Consider the following 16,519-nt stretch of genomic DNA (forward strand, 5'->3'; position numbering starts at 1 on the left):
TCGACCGAAATCCGGGTTCAAAGCCGAATTTGGTGTCGCTTTTCTTACAGCCTACACCGGCACCATTAAAATTTGAATGGGGTTGTAAAATTTGTCATTTCGTGTTCTCTCCACTCTTGTTACAATATATCGTTTATAATTTAGTTATGCCACACTCTACCACAACAGCAAAAGTTTCAAACACGCCGGAATCAAATTAAAGCAGTTCACTTTGTGCGCATTTCTATTCTTCATACTCTCTAATTTCGTAATGTAAGTTAATTATATGAAATTTTGACTGTGTAGGATCTGATGTTAATTTCGGAACTGGCGTAATCTTGTCATTTCGCGTATATCTTTTAATCGGCAGATACAAATTGGATTAGAAGCATAAATCAAAGCTGAAGTTACGTAAATATCAACGGATAATTTTAAATCGTGCCAAAAATATACACTTAAAGCTTAAATGGTTATCAGTCGTGACATTTTTATTTATAAAAAATGCGATATTTATGGGATAAACTTGGTCAAACAAGTTATCATTAAGTTTAATTGGCTGAATTATGTTGTCTCGTTTTGCAAAAATTCTAATAGCACTACTCACCGTGCGACTAGTAATTAAAACTAATGGTAACAATAAATAAAACGTGGAATTACGATTAAATGTTAATGTCGTTAATAAATGTACGTCGACATACACAGGGTGTTCCCGCGCTATTTTTAAATTAGCGCGAAAAACGAAATCTCGGTCGACGCTATAATTAAACATCTGTTTCTTTTCATATAATAGTAACATCGAAGAAACGATGAGCTTTTTCATCTGCCGTTATTGCTTACTCATCAGAGTTCCATTTACAACATCATCCTATTACTGTAGCCAGTCCACTGAGCATTCGACAGCTATTAGAACCTGGGACAAAGTTTTTCCGTTAAATTTCCTCATAAAACTTTTTGTCTCTATGTTTAACAGAGACGACAGTTATAAAGGAAGCTTGTGACACCTCGCACGGTACGACCGTGCGACAGGTGACGTCTGGTATTGTTCTAAAACAGCTGATCGCGTGTCGTGTGCTTATCCGTCGCACCGCACCGTGGGAATCGCATTTAAAATGCATTCAGGCCACATGTAGCATGGCAGTCCAAATTTGTTTCCGTTTTTACAGCATGCCGTATCCATTATGGCATGGTGAGGGTGTATCGAATGGGTTGTAAAGACAACGACGGGTAAATTCGGGCGTCGACAAGGCACGCTCGTCAATTTTTGAGTATCGACTGGAGAAAGTCTTGGAGGAATTATTAGACGGACAAAATTTATGACGAGGGTCCGTTTTATTAACCGTGCCATTGTACTCCAGGTAGGGCGGTCTTTATTACGCCGCCAATCCTAAAAAAGAAAATCGAATTTGAAAAAGTATATATACATATGGGGTGTGGAAAAGTTGGAAATGTCACTTTAGTTTGACGTTTTAAATTGTGAACGGATTCCTTAGCGAGCACCGTGTGTGTTATTGTGGAAGTTATTTATTTCATGGAGATGAGTTGACGGCGTGCCGTGACAGCAGGACGCCCTCTGTGTCGAGATTTAGTGGCAATTGAGCCAAAGTCATCAATGTGGCGGTAAAATGAACCAAAACCTGGGATCGATGTCGTCACACAGGTTTCCGTGCCGACGGAAGACGGTATTTTCTGGTTGATCTAAAATGGGAAGGATTTATACGTGGATTAATTAACTTTAATAATTAAATTCGTTAGATTACCGACGTCGTCGCCTCTTCTCTTTCATCTCGCAGTGTTACCAACCCCGAACGTTCGCTCAATCTTTGATAAACGCCGGAGTCTTCCCGATTTAATAACTTTTAGTTTTGCTTTTAATTCCGCGTTCGGTAAGCGCAACACGTCTGACTCAAATTCAGAAAGATTATTCTTGGAGTTCTTATCCGAACGCGTCTTCTCCTAGCAATCAATCATGTTTTTGCGGGAGTTGCTATTATAATAAATTAAAACACTCGAAATACGAAATTTTCTCATCGCTTACATAACGCGGGTAAAAAGTGACTGGAAATCAATACCAGGTTTTTGATTTATTGAAAAATATTTGTTTTTGTCCCGAGGTGTGGTGTAAAAAGTGGAGATACCATCGTACTTTCCTTAATTACATTTTCTTCAAGCTTTTCTTCTGGCGAAAATCATTTAGCCGTCGTAAATTACCCGACGTCGATTTATTTTTCACGGGCTTGTCGTCGCATCGCTAAGTTCCATCTTTTATTTATCACGACGTGAAGTTGTGCCGCGAATTTGTTCAGGTGCATTTGAATAAATAAAACATAGATATCGTCCGAATCTTCAAAAATCCTCCGAGCGGGGTTAAAATTCATGAACCTAAGGTTTGAATTTTGAATAAATTGTTGATTTCTCGTTTAAAAAATTCACCTTTAGCTCATTTCGGTGGCTTCCTTTTAGCTCCTCGCACAATACGTTTTACCATAAAAGTGTCAAGGATTATGTGCAATAATTCATCCGCTTATTTCCGATCGTCGCTTAGCTATTTTAAAAAAACTTTTACAGTTTAATAACGCTAATGGAACTACCCTACTTAGGCTGCGTGAGTAACAATGATAAGATACACATCTTAAACCAATAATCTTTCTGTTGACTGTCGTAAGCGCGCGGTAAATGTAGTTTAAATTAAAAGGATCAACTCCGCTCGGGTGGAATGGATGGATCAACGCCAACGCAACAAAAATAAATCAAAACGTGGAAAAGGAAGGCAGAAATAAACTTTCCTTTGTGTAGTCAACACTTTCTTGCAGAATCATCGCTTTGCGAAATACTTGCAAATTCAATATAATTTGGCCTCGAGGGTCTCGCTCCACTTTTCATCATCTTATTAATAAGTTTCCCATTAAGAAAAAGTTATATACACTCAATTTCGGCGCCTTTAATATTTTAACTCCATTCTTGCTGACGGCGAGAAGCAAAGGAACTTCATATCGAGGAAAATCAACTTAAAAATTATTTACTCGCTTATTACAACACCCCCGGATTAAGCGTCTCGACTTGATCCAGCGATTAAACTAATCGACGTTCATTGCTTCACAATTGTTTTTTAATATCGTGCATTTAGATTTATGATGTATAATCGTCCAAAGTCTTGCCATATTTTTTATTACGTAACGGTATCACTTTATCTTTAATTGTACCTCACAAATCGGCTTTTTGACATTTAAATGAACTAAATAGCGATCGACTGCGTTATCAAGGATAATTGGAATCCAAATTACGACAAACTACCCACGGCTCTACAAAGGCTAATCACCTGCTTTTCGATCAAAAAGAGAAAACACTCAAAGCAAAAAGCAACGTGTGATTTGAACGTTTGCGCTAATACCTCATTTCATGCGAATATTGACGCAATCATTTTTTACATTCCCATTACGAATATTCGAGCAAAAGCAATGAATTTTTGATGGAATCCTGTTATAATAAGAATCTGGTATAGGCGTGATGCAAATTTTCTGAATGAGCTCAAAATTGGTGGAAAATCACGGATTTACGTCTCTCTCGTTCTAATGTTTAGCTTTGACTGCATATGATGAGTTGTTGACGTTTATATTACAACTTCAACTTCGTTTTATGATGAATGCTTTCAGAGCAATCCGCAAATAAAAAGCAAGCAAACAAACTCTTCACATAAAGCCTTGCCTCTGGTTTACACGTGTGGGGCGAACTTTAAATTGAAACTGTAACTTATTAAAGTTTGACGTGCACTTCGAGTTAACTATTTAGAAGATTGTCAGGAATTTATTCTCTGCCAAGTTTTCATGATGGAAATAGACTTTCTAATTAAATGATGCAAATTATCTTCGTTACATTTTGCTAAACGATAATAACTTGACTGATAATGGAGTCAAGGTGCTAATTTACTCGCCTGCACCCAGCGAGAACCTTGTCACGTGAAATTTCACAGCGATTAGCCTTCATCTTCACTAACTAATGAATATACAAACTTGCCCCAAACATTTTAACGCTTCATTTTTTCTTCAAACGTGATTAGATTGACACACCGAGTGAAGCAGTAGTACCATTTAAGGTACTTCACTCAAATTCAAATTGGTTTTATCCTAACCTCCATGATGTTAGTCCCCTTAGGTCAATTTTGATAAAAGTCGCGTCTCTCTGAGGTTAAAGAGTCTATTCGTATTGTAAACTTGGCAACAAGATACCTTCTCGGGTTTAAATCGTCAGAAAAATGTAGCCTATGGCATAGGAAAGATGGATGACAGAGGTACGACCGAAGCTACACCCTATTTGACAGTATTGGAATACTTTTTCAACCTTGGTTTAGGTACTATTACCGAACACCACACTTTTTCTTTATTAGAACAGCTTTTTGCTTCTGATAATTTTCTGCTCTTGCATCGACGAGAGCGAGAACTCAAAACCTGTATCATTATACTAGCAAAGAATAGATTACATGTTTTGTTAAAATGGATATATGCGATCATCCGCATATGAACTTATGCAGTATACAATCGTGTTGGAACCAAGAAACACGTGTTCAAATCATGCCAAAAACATTCTGGAGCCGTCGAATGCATATTGAATGTTAAATAGTTATAAACACGGATTTAAATATTCATATGCATATCCTCCCCAGATATGTGTGTTACACGCCTGTGTAATAAACTATCTGAATTGTAGATTCCCGCAATTTAGTCCCTTACACGTTGTAGTGGAAGTTCGCAAACTACTTTTAGTGAAAGTTTCAGCTGCATTTCCTCCGTGGAGATCAGACCGGATGACAATGATAAATACTAGAGTGAAGAAGACAACATATAGGATGCAGGAACAATAACCATTTTCGACCGTTTCATTTTATTTTAACTGTTCCATACACTTGTGTAGACCATCACGCTGCTGTAACAGGCATTAAAGCGCGCCATAAAATTCTAATAAAACCCTTAAAAGTTACTCGTAGCCCGCTCTTTACTAACTCGTAAGTTAAGTGTTTGATAAAAAATGTACGCTTCGATTAGTAGACCCTTTAGTGCTAAACAGAAATTTGCATTCTCAAATGGAGCGCAACACTTTGGCGATGGTTTTTCGTGTCGTGCGATGGCGGGAGTCAGCTGCGCGTTAAAGCTTGAGCTTGCTCTAGTTCGAGAAGTTTTCCAACAGCCATTAATCTGTGTGTTCGAAGGAGTTTTGACCGCGTCGTAAAGCCGCCTCGTGTGACGGGGGTTGTTGATTTGTAGTATGCTTGCAGGAGATGGCGCCGAAGAGCAGCCATTCGTGTCGGAGAAGATGTCCGGGTACGAGACGAACTTGTACCTCTACTCCGAGGAGATGGAGGACAGACCTAGGATATCTACTCTCATTAGCTCGTTGGCGAATTACTCGAACACCATTCCTCCGGCATCTAATGACCCCGATGCGCGGCCGGCCGGCGGGGGCGCTCGCATGGGTACCCTCATGGGTGTCTATCTCCCCTGCATCCAGAATATTTTCGGTGTGATCCTCTTCATTCGATTGACTTGGGTGGTGGGCACGGCGGGGGCGTTGCAAGGCTTCCTCATCGTGTTGAGCTGCTGTTGCGTTACCATGTTGACGGCCATCTCCATGTCGGCTATCGCCACCAACGGAGTGGTGCCGGGGGGCGGGAGCTACTTCATGATATCCCGCTCCCTCGGCCCGGAGTTTGGCGGCGCCGTCGGCATGCTGTTTTACACGGGGACGACGTTAGCGGCCGCCATGTATATCGTTGGTGCGGTGGAAATCGTGCTGGTAAGTTGTCAAGTGATCGCTGTTGGCCTTTTCGGGAAAATATTTTCCAGACCTACATGGCTCCTGGGTTATCGATTTTTGGGGATTTTACGAAAGATCAGGACGCAATGTACAACAATTTCCGGGTATATGGAACTGGTTTACTCGTGGTGATGGGAACTATTGTGTTCGTCGGTGTCAAGTTTGTCAACAAATTTGCCGCAGTTGCTCTTGCATGCGTCATCCTCTCCATAATGGCTGTGTACATTGGAATATTTCGCAATATCAACGGCAAAGATGATTTGCAGTTAGTATAACCGTTTCGCACGTTTTGTTCATCCTCCCTTGTAAGCATGCACATACTAACCCTCACCATTCAACATATTCCAAAAGTGCACGTGTGTACCCTATCCTCAAAGTTGTCTTGCATCCATCGTTAAATTGGTGTGGCTTTTGTAGTTGACCCCCTGGACGTGTTTGTTTGTTTTTTGGAGAACAAATGATAGGTACTTTAGAAAGGTTTTACGACACGTACATATCGACGATAGTACTTAGAATTAATTATTTCCAGACTGTGTGTCCTCGGTAAAAGATTATTACGAGTAGCCATTACCGATTGTCATAAAAATATTTCCGGCGCCATATACCAAATGTTTTGTCCAAATGGAACTCACTCCTGCGATCCGTACTACGAAAGTCACGATGTATCGATAATACAAGGAATCAAAGGATTATCGTCGGGTGTTCTTTTGGGTAGATAATCGTTTAAAAATACCGAGTCGCAACTAAAGAGTTCCTATTTTAGACAATATTTACGATAGTTTTCTGGAAAACGGACAGTATGTTGCTGTTGGAAAGAATCCCGAAGATATTGAACCGATGATCGCAGAGGGTGGACAAAACGGCCAAGTAGTGGCAGATATCACAACGTCGTTTACAATTTTAATCGGAATTTTTTTCCCATCGGTAACTGGCATTATGGCCGGATCAAATCGTTCTGGTGACTTGGCCGATGCCCAAAAATCTATTCCAATCGGAACAATTTGTGCCATTTTGACCACGTCGACTGTATATTTATCATCTGTGATTCTCTTTGCTGGTACCGTTGACAACCTTCTACTTAGAGACAAGTTAGTATCCTCCGCTACGATAACGACATCTAAGTTCGATTTCTTTCAGATTTGGTGTATCTATAGGTGGTAAATTAGTTGTAGCCAATATGGCGTGGCCAAACGAATGGGTAATATTAATAGGATCGTTTCTTTCTACCCTCGGTGCTGGCCTTCAATCTTTGACTGGAGCACCTCGTTTACTTCAAGCTATCGCTAAGGATGGTATAATCCCGTTTTTAGCACCGTTTGCTGTTTCGTCTAGTCGCGGCGAACCAACTAGAGCACTACTTTTAACTATCGTAATTTGTCAAGGTGGTATATTATTAGGAAACGTTGATCTCTTGGCGCCTTTACTCTCGATGTTTTTCTTAATGTGCTACGGTTTCGTAAATCTCGCTTGTGCCCTACAGACTTTACTGCGAACACCCAATTGGCGACCGAGATTCAAGTACTACCACTGGTCGCTATCATTCATCGGCTTATCTTTGTGTATAGCAATAATGTTCATGACGTCTTGGTATTTCGCGCTGCTCGCCATGGGAATGGCGGGAATGATCTATAAATACATCGAATACAGAGGGTAAGTTAATTAAGCGACAAAATCATCGCTAAATAACCGGGCAATTCATCACAGTGCCGAGAAAGAATGGGGTGACGGTATTCGAGGTCTAGCGTTGTCAGCGGCGCGATACTCATTACTGAGATTAGAAGAAGGTCCTCCCCACACCAAGAATTGGAGGCCTCAGCTCCTCATTCTCGTTAAACTGACATCCGATCTGGTTCCCAAATACAAGAAATTGTTCGCTTTTGCGTCACAGCTCAAAGCCGGTAAATAATTATCGACGCGGTCAGCCGTCGCTTTAAAAATACAAGCAGAAACTTTTAGGCAAAGGGTTGACCGTATGCGCGGCTGTTATTGGCGGAGACTTTACTCGGTCCTACGGAGAAGCAATGGCAGCTAAACAAAGTTTGAGAAAAACCATGGACGAGGAACGGGTCAAGGGTTTCGTCGATATTCTAGTGGCACGCAACATTACCGAAGGATTATCCAATCTGTAAGCCCTGCCCTTGATACTGTTCTCGGTTGCGACGTTCTATTTTTAGGGTGCAAACTGCAGGTCTCGGCGGTATGAAACCTAATACGGTCATCTTAGGGTGGCCGTATGGTTGGCGGCAATCGGAAGATGATCGGACGTGGCAAGTATTTTTGCAAACCGTTCGAAACGTAACTTCCGCTCGGATGGCGTTATTAGTTCCTAAAGGCATTAACTTCTTCCCGGACTCCACGGATAAAGTCTTCGGCAATATCGATATTTGGTGGATAGTGCATGACGGCGGTCTCCTTATGCTTTTGCCGTTCCTTCTCAAACAGCACCGCACGTGGAAAAATTGCAAAATGCGAATCTTTACTGTTGCTCAAATGGAAGACAATTCAATCCAAATGAAGAAAGACTTAAAAACGTTCTTATATCATCTTCGAATAGAAGCGGAAGTCGAAGTTGTCGAAATGGTTCGTATTCGACGAGTCGATTCTTCCAACTATGATTGTGCACTTTTAGATGGATAGCGACATTTCGGCGTATACGTACGAAAGGACACTGATGATGGAACAGCGCAACCAAATGTTGAGGGAATTGCGCCTCAACAAAAAAGAAAGTCTGGGTGTGGTAAGTTTTTTCGTAATGCTATACACAGAGGGAAATTGTTTTTACTGTCTTACTCACTAATATATAATTTGACATGCAAGGTGGATTTGGTGGATTTCAATGAAATGTCAACCGAAGAGAAGCTGCCTCTGGTAAAGCATCACCATGTTTTGCTAGATTGGCTCATGGTATATTGATTTGTGCACGTTTTTGTTGAGTTTCCATACATCATCATTGAGTGTGTTTAACTTTGGTTTGATTCCCGTCCACACGGACTTATCGCGCCCATTCCAGATTTAATTCGTGTAAACAAATCATATGAATTTATTTTTAGGTACAATCAATCGTAGATCAACACCATCCGAACATCGACGCTAAAACCGCCACGAAAGTTAGGTTCCAGGAACCCGGTGCCGACGGTGATAAGGATAACAAGGTTACGGAAAATGAACCGACGAACGAGGTATGTTATAATTGTTGGAAGACGCGTTAGATTAATTTCATTTCAGCCTAATTCGCAAACCAAAACGGAGGATAATGAGAATTCGACGACGGAGAAAGAGGACCTCTCGGAAAAGGAATGCCACGAAGAAACGAAGGAAAATTCAATTTCCGAAGAAAAGAAGAAGCCTGTCACGATAACCCCGTAAGGATTTTTGAAATTTTAATTTTTTTTTTTTTTTTCAAACGTTTGGTGATTTTAGTGACGAAGGCAACGTGCGTCGAATGCACACTGCTGTGAAATTAAACGAAGTGATAGTAAATCGTTCCCATGAAGCTCAACTAGTGATTCTGAATTTACCCGGCCCTCCAAAAGACACCAAGATGGAACGAGAGTCTAATTGTGAGTTTGGGACGTTTTTGGTGTTGCGCTCTCTTCATGATTTTCGTTTCAGATATGGAATTTTTAGAAGTACTGACTGAAGGCTTAGAACGCGTGCTCATGGTCCGCGGCGGTGGCCAAGAAGTTATCACAATTTATTCGTAATTTGTTGTATGGATTAAGTATATTTCGAAGTAGGAATGTCGGTTTTGATAACCGACAGTCAAGCATTTAATCAAAGGACTTTTGCTATGGAAATGGCGATAGCCGAACAGTATTTTAATTATAAAATGTTACCACGTCTGGATAGTGATTATGCCAAAGAGATACTTATTTATTCTTCTCAATGTTATAGATTGTATGAGCGGCGAAGTTGGAGAACGTACAGGTAGAATGATGGTAATCGTTTTTCTGTACCGTCTCCTACTGGAACCGACGTGATTCTCTATCCTATGTAATACTGTATCAAATCAAAATGATGTTCCGCGAAGTGCTCACTTTTCATAAGAACGGCTGGGCCAAGCCAAATGCCACTTGAGTGCATGCAGTGTTATGATAGGGTGTAGCGTAAGACTTAGTAGAATAGCCTAATACTGCTAACACTAACGAGTGTATTCATGTAGTTATGTTATATATCATATTACATTTAATGTCCAGCGACTCTTTGTTTTACACTCAACTAATATCGGTACTTAGAGTGTCATTTTTTATTCAATAAACATAAACTGGTGTGTACTTAAGTACGCTATCATCTCAATCTCATTAGGTGGTAAAGTACGAGTATATGGTATATACTTATAAGAACATTACTGAGCAATATTAACTAATAATTACTGTATTAAATGTCAAATTAATTATGAAGTGATAGGATATTCACATGTACAATCTATACCGACCGCCGGAGGGCGGGCTCTCCGTGCTGTGACAGGTGACAGTGCTCACTCACGATCAGTTCTCTTGCATGCTGCGACCGACTCTGTCTCGTGCGGCCTGCCGTAGAGATAATAGTGCACTAGTGATCTCAACTAGCCTTAAAGGTACCTTGAAATTAAATTCTATTTATTTATATCTATGTGTCACTAAATTAGCTGCTGCCAGATTACGCCATTGTACATCAACCACTTATGACTGTTGGTGCCCTCGTCCAAGTGGCGTTCAATATACTTTCCGTTGTCCAAAACAAGTCGTTATCACTTTTCTACGTTCCTTTATTATCGTTTCACCCTGGTATCTCTCCCATATTGTAAATGGCGCAATCTGTTTATCTTATTATTGACAATGTGTTCATTGGATAAAAATATTAAATAAAATTACATAGTATACATATTTGTTTGAATCCCTTAATCCCCCTATCGTATCCAAATACGATAACGAAATTACTATTTTTTGTTTACGGTAAATAGAGTTTATCGCACTCGTGCTATTAAAACGTATTGTTCTAGACGCGATTAAGCCCTACGACCTTGTAATATTGATAAACCGCTCTTTTATACCTTTTTATATTGCAATATAAATAAAAACGACATTTTATCCCCCACTGAATACCTAATTTGATCACGCACGTCTGCGAACCGCTACCAATAATGAAATTGAATCTAGAATGCAAGTTGATACAACACCCACTCTATACAACACACCTACACCTTCGGCACAAAATCGAAATTCGCTGCAAAATTATTGAAACAACTTCAATTACCACCACGACGATGAACATCGACCGGACTGCTCGCCAACCCCAATGACGTCAGTGAATATATTTGGTTCATTTCCATACAATGCATAATTGTAGCAGGAACGAATTCATCACTATTTAAAAATAACTGCTGAGTAAGCACCATTAAGGTTTCGTGTGAATTTTCGAAAAAGAGGAAAACCAGAAAGCGCGCGAAGTTTCGTAAAATCAAAGTTTATAGACACCAGCAGCATGCCGTGCCGCGGAAGCGAACGACGTCTGACGAACAGCTGTGACATTAATTTATGGAACTACTGGCGACTGCACCCCAAGGATGGGTCCTACCTGCAGTCAATAAAGCGAAAAACGCAAAACTCAATAAGCAGGTCAACATTACCTCCCGCTTTCATGCAGCCGACGATTAATTACTTTAAAACCGTCTGAGTTATCAGTTAAACCAAATTTACCAGGTTTAAGTGTCATATTATGTTAATTTTTTTACATTTTAATAAAATTCACAAGCAACAGTTTAGTTTCTAGGCAGGGAAAAGTGGTAATGTAGCACGCCCCACTGTATTATTACGTAAATTGAGTTTGCTCTATCAAGATCTGTTTAAAATTCTTGTGTTGGATCCACTTGTTCATGTAATAATACTTTCTATTGTCCCCAACTTTCGTCGACTTCTTGGTCAATACCAAAGCAAACTTCAAACACAGTTGGAAACTTTAGTGTATAATACACCGAAGTCTAGACTAATAGAATTTAAAGACAAATAAGAACAGTCGCAGACGGCAATAAAGTTATGCAGCGGTGTTGTACTTTTGATAAATTAAAAGAAAAAACTTTCTGAGGACGCGCGTAATAGGCGAACGTAATTTGTAACGAACGGAAATTAGGCGAAAAAAGAATATACAACCGGAATTTTGTTGGAAAGTAGAAAAAGCTACAAGATCACGTATCTTTAGACGAATATATATGCAACCAACAATATAATAGAGTGATAACACAAGATCAACGTATTTATATTTTCACCTTCTCCTTTTTTTCTATTTACGGTACACATTTTCCCTTTCGTCCAATTTCGCTTTGTCACAAATTACGCTTTTGCATAAGTTGGTGTCCTGTGACTCGGATTTATAAATTGTAGCATATTATGAATATTATTTAGGCAAAATTAGGAGAGCGTTTCAGCATTGGTTTCCCAGAACCCAGAGGCGCTTTAACATGAAAAATTGAATTGAATGACTTGGATCTCAAGTTGAACTATGAAATATTGATCACAATTTTTAAGTGAAACCGGAAAATTGGATATTTCTAATGAGTCATTGACACCATTTGATATTCACAGCCTACTGCATTCTCATTTTTATTAACATTCGTGACATCCCCCATCGATAATCGTATTATTGTGATTAAATACAATTATAAACGTATAAAGCAAACAACTTTTCATGAAAGATGTTTTACCGATACACTGGTTCTCCATGTCCGAGTGTCCGACTGCTGTTGCCAACAAAATCGACATGAGTGTCCTTGACGTTGGAACTCTTGTTTGTCTCATAACCATTTGGTTGCCAATGTAAAAAACCAAAACTTCACAGACAACATATTTCTGAGATACTCTTCGACGTCAATATCGCTGAAACTGTTGCGTATGTCATTTGTACACTTATTTCTTATAGCACAAAGACAAGGATAATGATGATTACTGATTCGCGGGCTTCTACGCGAACCCAGTCGGTACACCACCTGTACGTTTAGAAGAGCTACTGCTCCATAGATGGCGCAAATTGAATTCTTGGCTTCCATTATCTGTACTGTTCGGTTTTTTGTATAATGATGAAAAACTAGTCGCGTCCGTTCTTCTGCATATTAAGAACTGGGGATAGAAACCAGTGCGCTTTCGCATCTCATCCCTAGTTTCGTTGTATCGACGTTAGCTATTCGTCGGGGCGTTTGTCCATCGATAAGGATCTTATTTTTTTCGCTACCAACAGAGGGACTTGCACCTGTCGTGTGACCGCGCAGGTAGCAACGCGTGAAAGTGTGAACCAAGCAACCAAGTGCGGGAATAGCAAAACAACGCGGGAGCATCGTGTGTTCGGCCGGTGGCCACACATACATCGGTCATGGCTGCTACGAGTGTTGTCGTGCTCGACAGGGGCAACAACACCACCTGCACCATAAACTTGCACGGTATGACCAAGCTTTGCGCCAATACTGCCCCCAACCCCGCTGAATGCCGCCCCCAAACAATAAAAACATAACCTCTCCATGTATTCGTTTCGCTAACTATGACTAACTTACAGGTGCCACCGTTGTCTCCTGGAGAGTCAACAATCAAGAACAGTTGTTCGTTAGGTATGTGACCACTATTTCCACCATTGAACGTTTTTTTCAAAACTTGTACCTTTTTAGTAAACAAGCAGTATTCGACGGTAAAAAAGCCATACGGGGCGGAATTCCCTTCGTCTTTCGTAAGTTTCCCCCAAAACTCGCTTGGGCGCATAGTGACTAGTTTTTTGTTCCAGCACAATTCGGTCCTTGGACGTTTGGGCCACAACACGGTTTCGCGAGGATTGTTCGCTGGAATCTGGAGAAAGCTCCAGAGAGATTAGCAAGTGGAGATGTTGAGGCCATATTTTCGCTCATGGACTCGGATTTTACTCGCTCCATTTGGAGCTTCCCGTAAGTATCTAACTTAACCTCAAAATTTGGCGTCCCGCCGCAAACATACACACGAACTAAAAGTCACGTTAGACCGATTGTCATTTATGGTTTTTGATGTTCAAAGCAAACTTGATTTTAGAGTGAGTTTTTGAGTATTGAGAATTTTCAAACTTTGCACATGCGCAGTCGTGCCGCCGCGATTTACAACTTATGGACGGGTTGCAACTTCACGGTTGGTGCGCATGTTCTTTTTGTACTTTTTTGTCACTGGGATTTAGAGACTTGGACAGTAACAAAAAGGCTTAATTTAATGCACACTAATCCAGAGAAATAGGATGAGAACTGTAATGAGCAGCATGATGCTAGGCGCTTGTCAAGGCTGCTTTTTCGGTTCAAGATTATTTACAGTGTCACTCGCTTAAGCGTATATTTCTCAAAGGCCGTCAACTCATTTCAAAAAGTTTTTTCACACTACTTTCAAGTATAGTTTGGTGCGGTAATGATTATGTGTCGCTGTTTGACAGTGACTTGGTAATAAATGCTCAAATCTTCTATTCATCAAAATTATGTTTCCAACAATGACGATTCTTAAAATGTAAAACAATAATTGTGTCTAAACCATTTTTAAATGCCTCAAATCTTATCTGGTACTTCTTACTACAAAAATGTTGGTGATCAGGTTACACAAACGAATTCGATTGTATTTTTTAATCTATTAGTCCAGTATAGAACAACAACAACAATTATAGAATATTTAATAATCGTCTAAATCTTTCAAGGTTAAATAAAAAATTGGGTTTTGATATGCATAAAAGTTATAGTTTTTGAATGAAACTGTGTACTTATAACAATGAAATGACTTAAACAAAGGAGAATAGAACAGGTTTTTATATTTGCATTGCGCAACATTTTCAGGGAAATCAAAATATGACGTCGGTTGTCGCTCAAAGTTTGATAACATACAAAATATATTTGAAATTACACTGAAAAGTCGCGGTTTTGAAGTTTTACAATGAACTTGAAAACACGACATTGGTCTATAAAACGTAACGATTTTATTTATCCATTTTCATTAACTTTGTTAACTACTAAAGTCATAATTTTCTCATTTTTCCTTTGAACAGGATATAATCGCTTGTAGCAGCTAGTCAAGTCAATAATAATCCGAAAAAGCTTACTCATCTGCAATTAATTATAATAATAGATGTTTGATGATAGTGCGCAGTAGTTGCTAAGTAATTTGTTCATTTACATGTATTACGACTTTTTTTATTGTTCATGCAGATTCCAATTGACGTACAGACTAATCCTGCGCGAAAAGGAGTTACATTCCAACATTGCCGTGTACAACCCAAGTAAAGACACAACGTTTAGTTTTAACTTGTTGTTGCACACTTATTTCAAAGTTCCTGACGTGCGACGTTGCCAAATAACAGGTCTACAGGGTTGTACATTCCTAGATAAAACGTCGAACGAAGGGGCTCTCTATCAAGAAACTCGTGACGTTGTCACCATTGGAGAATGGACTGATAGAATTTATCAAAACACACCACATGAACACATAATAACAAATGTTGTCTCAGGGCGTAAGATGCGCATACAAAAGTGCAATTTTCCTGACACTGTCATTTGGAATCCTTGGATGGATCATGCCAAGGAAATGAACGATTTTGGAGACGACGAATATCCAAACATGGTATGTGTCGAGTCTGGACATGTGTCAAGTCCTGTTATTTTACTGCCTGGCATGGCTTTTGAAGCCAGTCAGATTTTACAAGTTATGTGAAGGTTTTTTCTGCCACTCTTCAGCCGTCCAGCTGCTGCTCATCGTGGTAATTTCAGTTCTTTGTATTTCATAACGCATATTAGCTATGCGCTAAGGAATATAAGGGATGTGAGAAGAACGTGTGTTTGTAATCAGAAAGCAATAGTTTAGTTAAATTTATCAATTATTTGTGAGTTGTGAATGTTGCAGGATATGACAACATTCCTGAAACATCTAGCCTTATGTCGTATACGACTGGTGTAGTTCTTAGTTCTTTGTTCTTCTCGTGCAATAGTTGACGTGGAATTATACTTTTGATAGCTAACTTATTATATTTGTTAGTAAACAGCTTTTAACTTTAAATAAATTATTATAATTATTCGTTGTTTTATTTTTGGTAGTGCGGCTTTTGACATTGTGTAGTGTATTGTGTGTTGCATACTCCGAAGCAGTAGCCGCTTCCCTTTCACTTTGAAACCCACGTAAAGTAAGTAGTCTAATATATGTAATGTTCTAACTCAGATTATTATGCCTATTTTTCTTAGTCATTTTCCTATTTTCTATGCATTTTTTTCAACAAAAACCCGTATTTCTACCAAAACATCAAAAAACAACATTGAATTTAACTTTTTAACCTAAGTTCTAACTCAGATTTTCCCAAATCATCAATTTTTTTAGGAAAATGAGTCGATTTTCAAGTTTTGTCGTTAAAGTTTGTTGAGTTTGGAAAAACAGCCCATTAAAGTCGGTTCAAAAACACAAAAAATTGAAAAAATGGCTTGTTTTTAGGCTCATTTTATCTACTGAAACATCAATTTTTTATGGAAACTACCCCATTTTTTATAGTCTTTTTAAAAGTGTGAGCCAGATTTTTATGCTAAAAATAAGGAAAACTACTCTGATTTCTACGATTTCTTAAAAATGTGAGCCAGACGTAACAACTGAATCTGTGGTTTTTGTTGACAAAAAATGCATAGAAAAATGACTAAGAAAACCAATTAGTTTGCATCAAACAAATATAGAAATATCTAGCATTGAATCATAAAAATAGAAGATCAAACTGGTTTAGAAATTTTAAAAATCGAATT

General features: G+C 39.2%; 2 protein-coding genes across 8 annotated transcripts in view; both read left to right on the forward strand.

Annotated features, from left to right (window-relative positions):
* Positions 1-10,645, forward strand: part of Kcc (kazachoc) — a 38,290-nt gene extending 27,645 nt beyond the window's left edge. For 4 of the 7 annotated variants that reach the window (XM_064072234.1, XM_064072238.1, XM_064072241.1 and 1 more), the window contains 14 exons: positions 5,246-5,763; positions 5,814-6,049; positions 6,314-6,495; positions 6,548-6,872; positions 6,922-7,434; positions 7,489-7,682; positions 7,741-7,909; positions 7,959-8,364; positions 8,414-8,521; positions 8,602-8,688; positions 8,835-8,963; positions 9,010-9,146; positions 9,205-9,344; positions 9,397-10,645. In XM_064072234.1, the coding sequence (XP_063928304.1) occupies positions 5,246-5,763; positions 5,814-6,049; positions 6,314-6,495; positions 6,548-6,872; positions 6,922-7,434; positions 7,489-7,682; positions 7,741-7,909; positions 7,959-8,364; positions 8,414-8,521; positions 8,602-8,688; positions 8,835-8,963; positions 9,010-9,146; positions 9,205-9,344; positions 9,397-9,488 (3,236 nt within the window). In that variant the 3' untranslated portion in view covers positions 9,489-10,645. Of the gene's footprint in view, positions 1-5,245; positions 5,764-5,813; positions 6,050-6,313; positions 6,496-6,547; positions 6,873-6,921; positions 7,435-7,488; positions 7,683-7,740; positions 7,910-7,958; positions 8,365-8,413; positions 8,522-8,601; positions 8,964-9,009; positions 9,147-9,204; positions 9,345-9,396 lie in introns of those variants that run through there. The other 3 variants (XM_064072235.1, XM_064072237.1, XM_064072240.1) reach the window with 3 other exon arrangements.
* A 2,154-nt stretch (positions 10,646-12,799) lies between these two features.
* LOC135141277 (uncharacterized) lies at positions 12,800-15,810 on the forward strand. Its single transcript, XM_064072242.1, has 5 exons — positions 12,800-13,192; positions 13,306-13,357; positions 13,415-13,473; positions 13,528-13,684; positions 14,951-15,810. The coding sequence occupies exons 1-5, from the start codon at positions 13,126-13,128 to the stop codon at positions 15,450-15,452; spliced, it is 837 nt and encodes a 278-aa protein (XP_063928312.1). The 5' UTR covers positions 12,800-13,125; the 3' UTR covers positions 15,453-15,810.
* The last annotated feature ends 709 nt before the right edge of the window (positions 15,811-16,519 follow it).

This window comes from Zophobas morio, unplaced genomic scaffold, assembly GCF_036711695.1.
Source record: "Zophobas morio isolate AGI-343-1 ecotype UQ-CSIRO unplaced genomic scaffold, CSIRO_AGI_Zmor_V1 ptg000044l, whole genome shotgun sequence".
NCBI lineage: Eukaryota > Metazoa > Arthropoda > Insecta > Coleoptera > Tenebrionidae > Zophobas > Zophobas morio.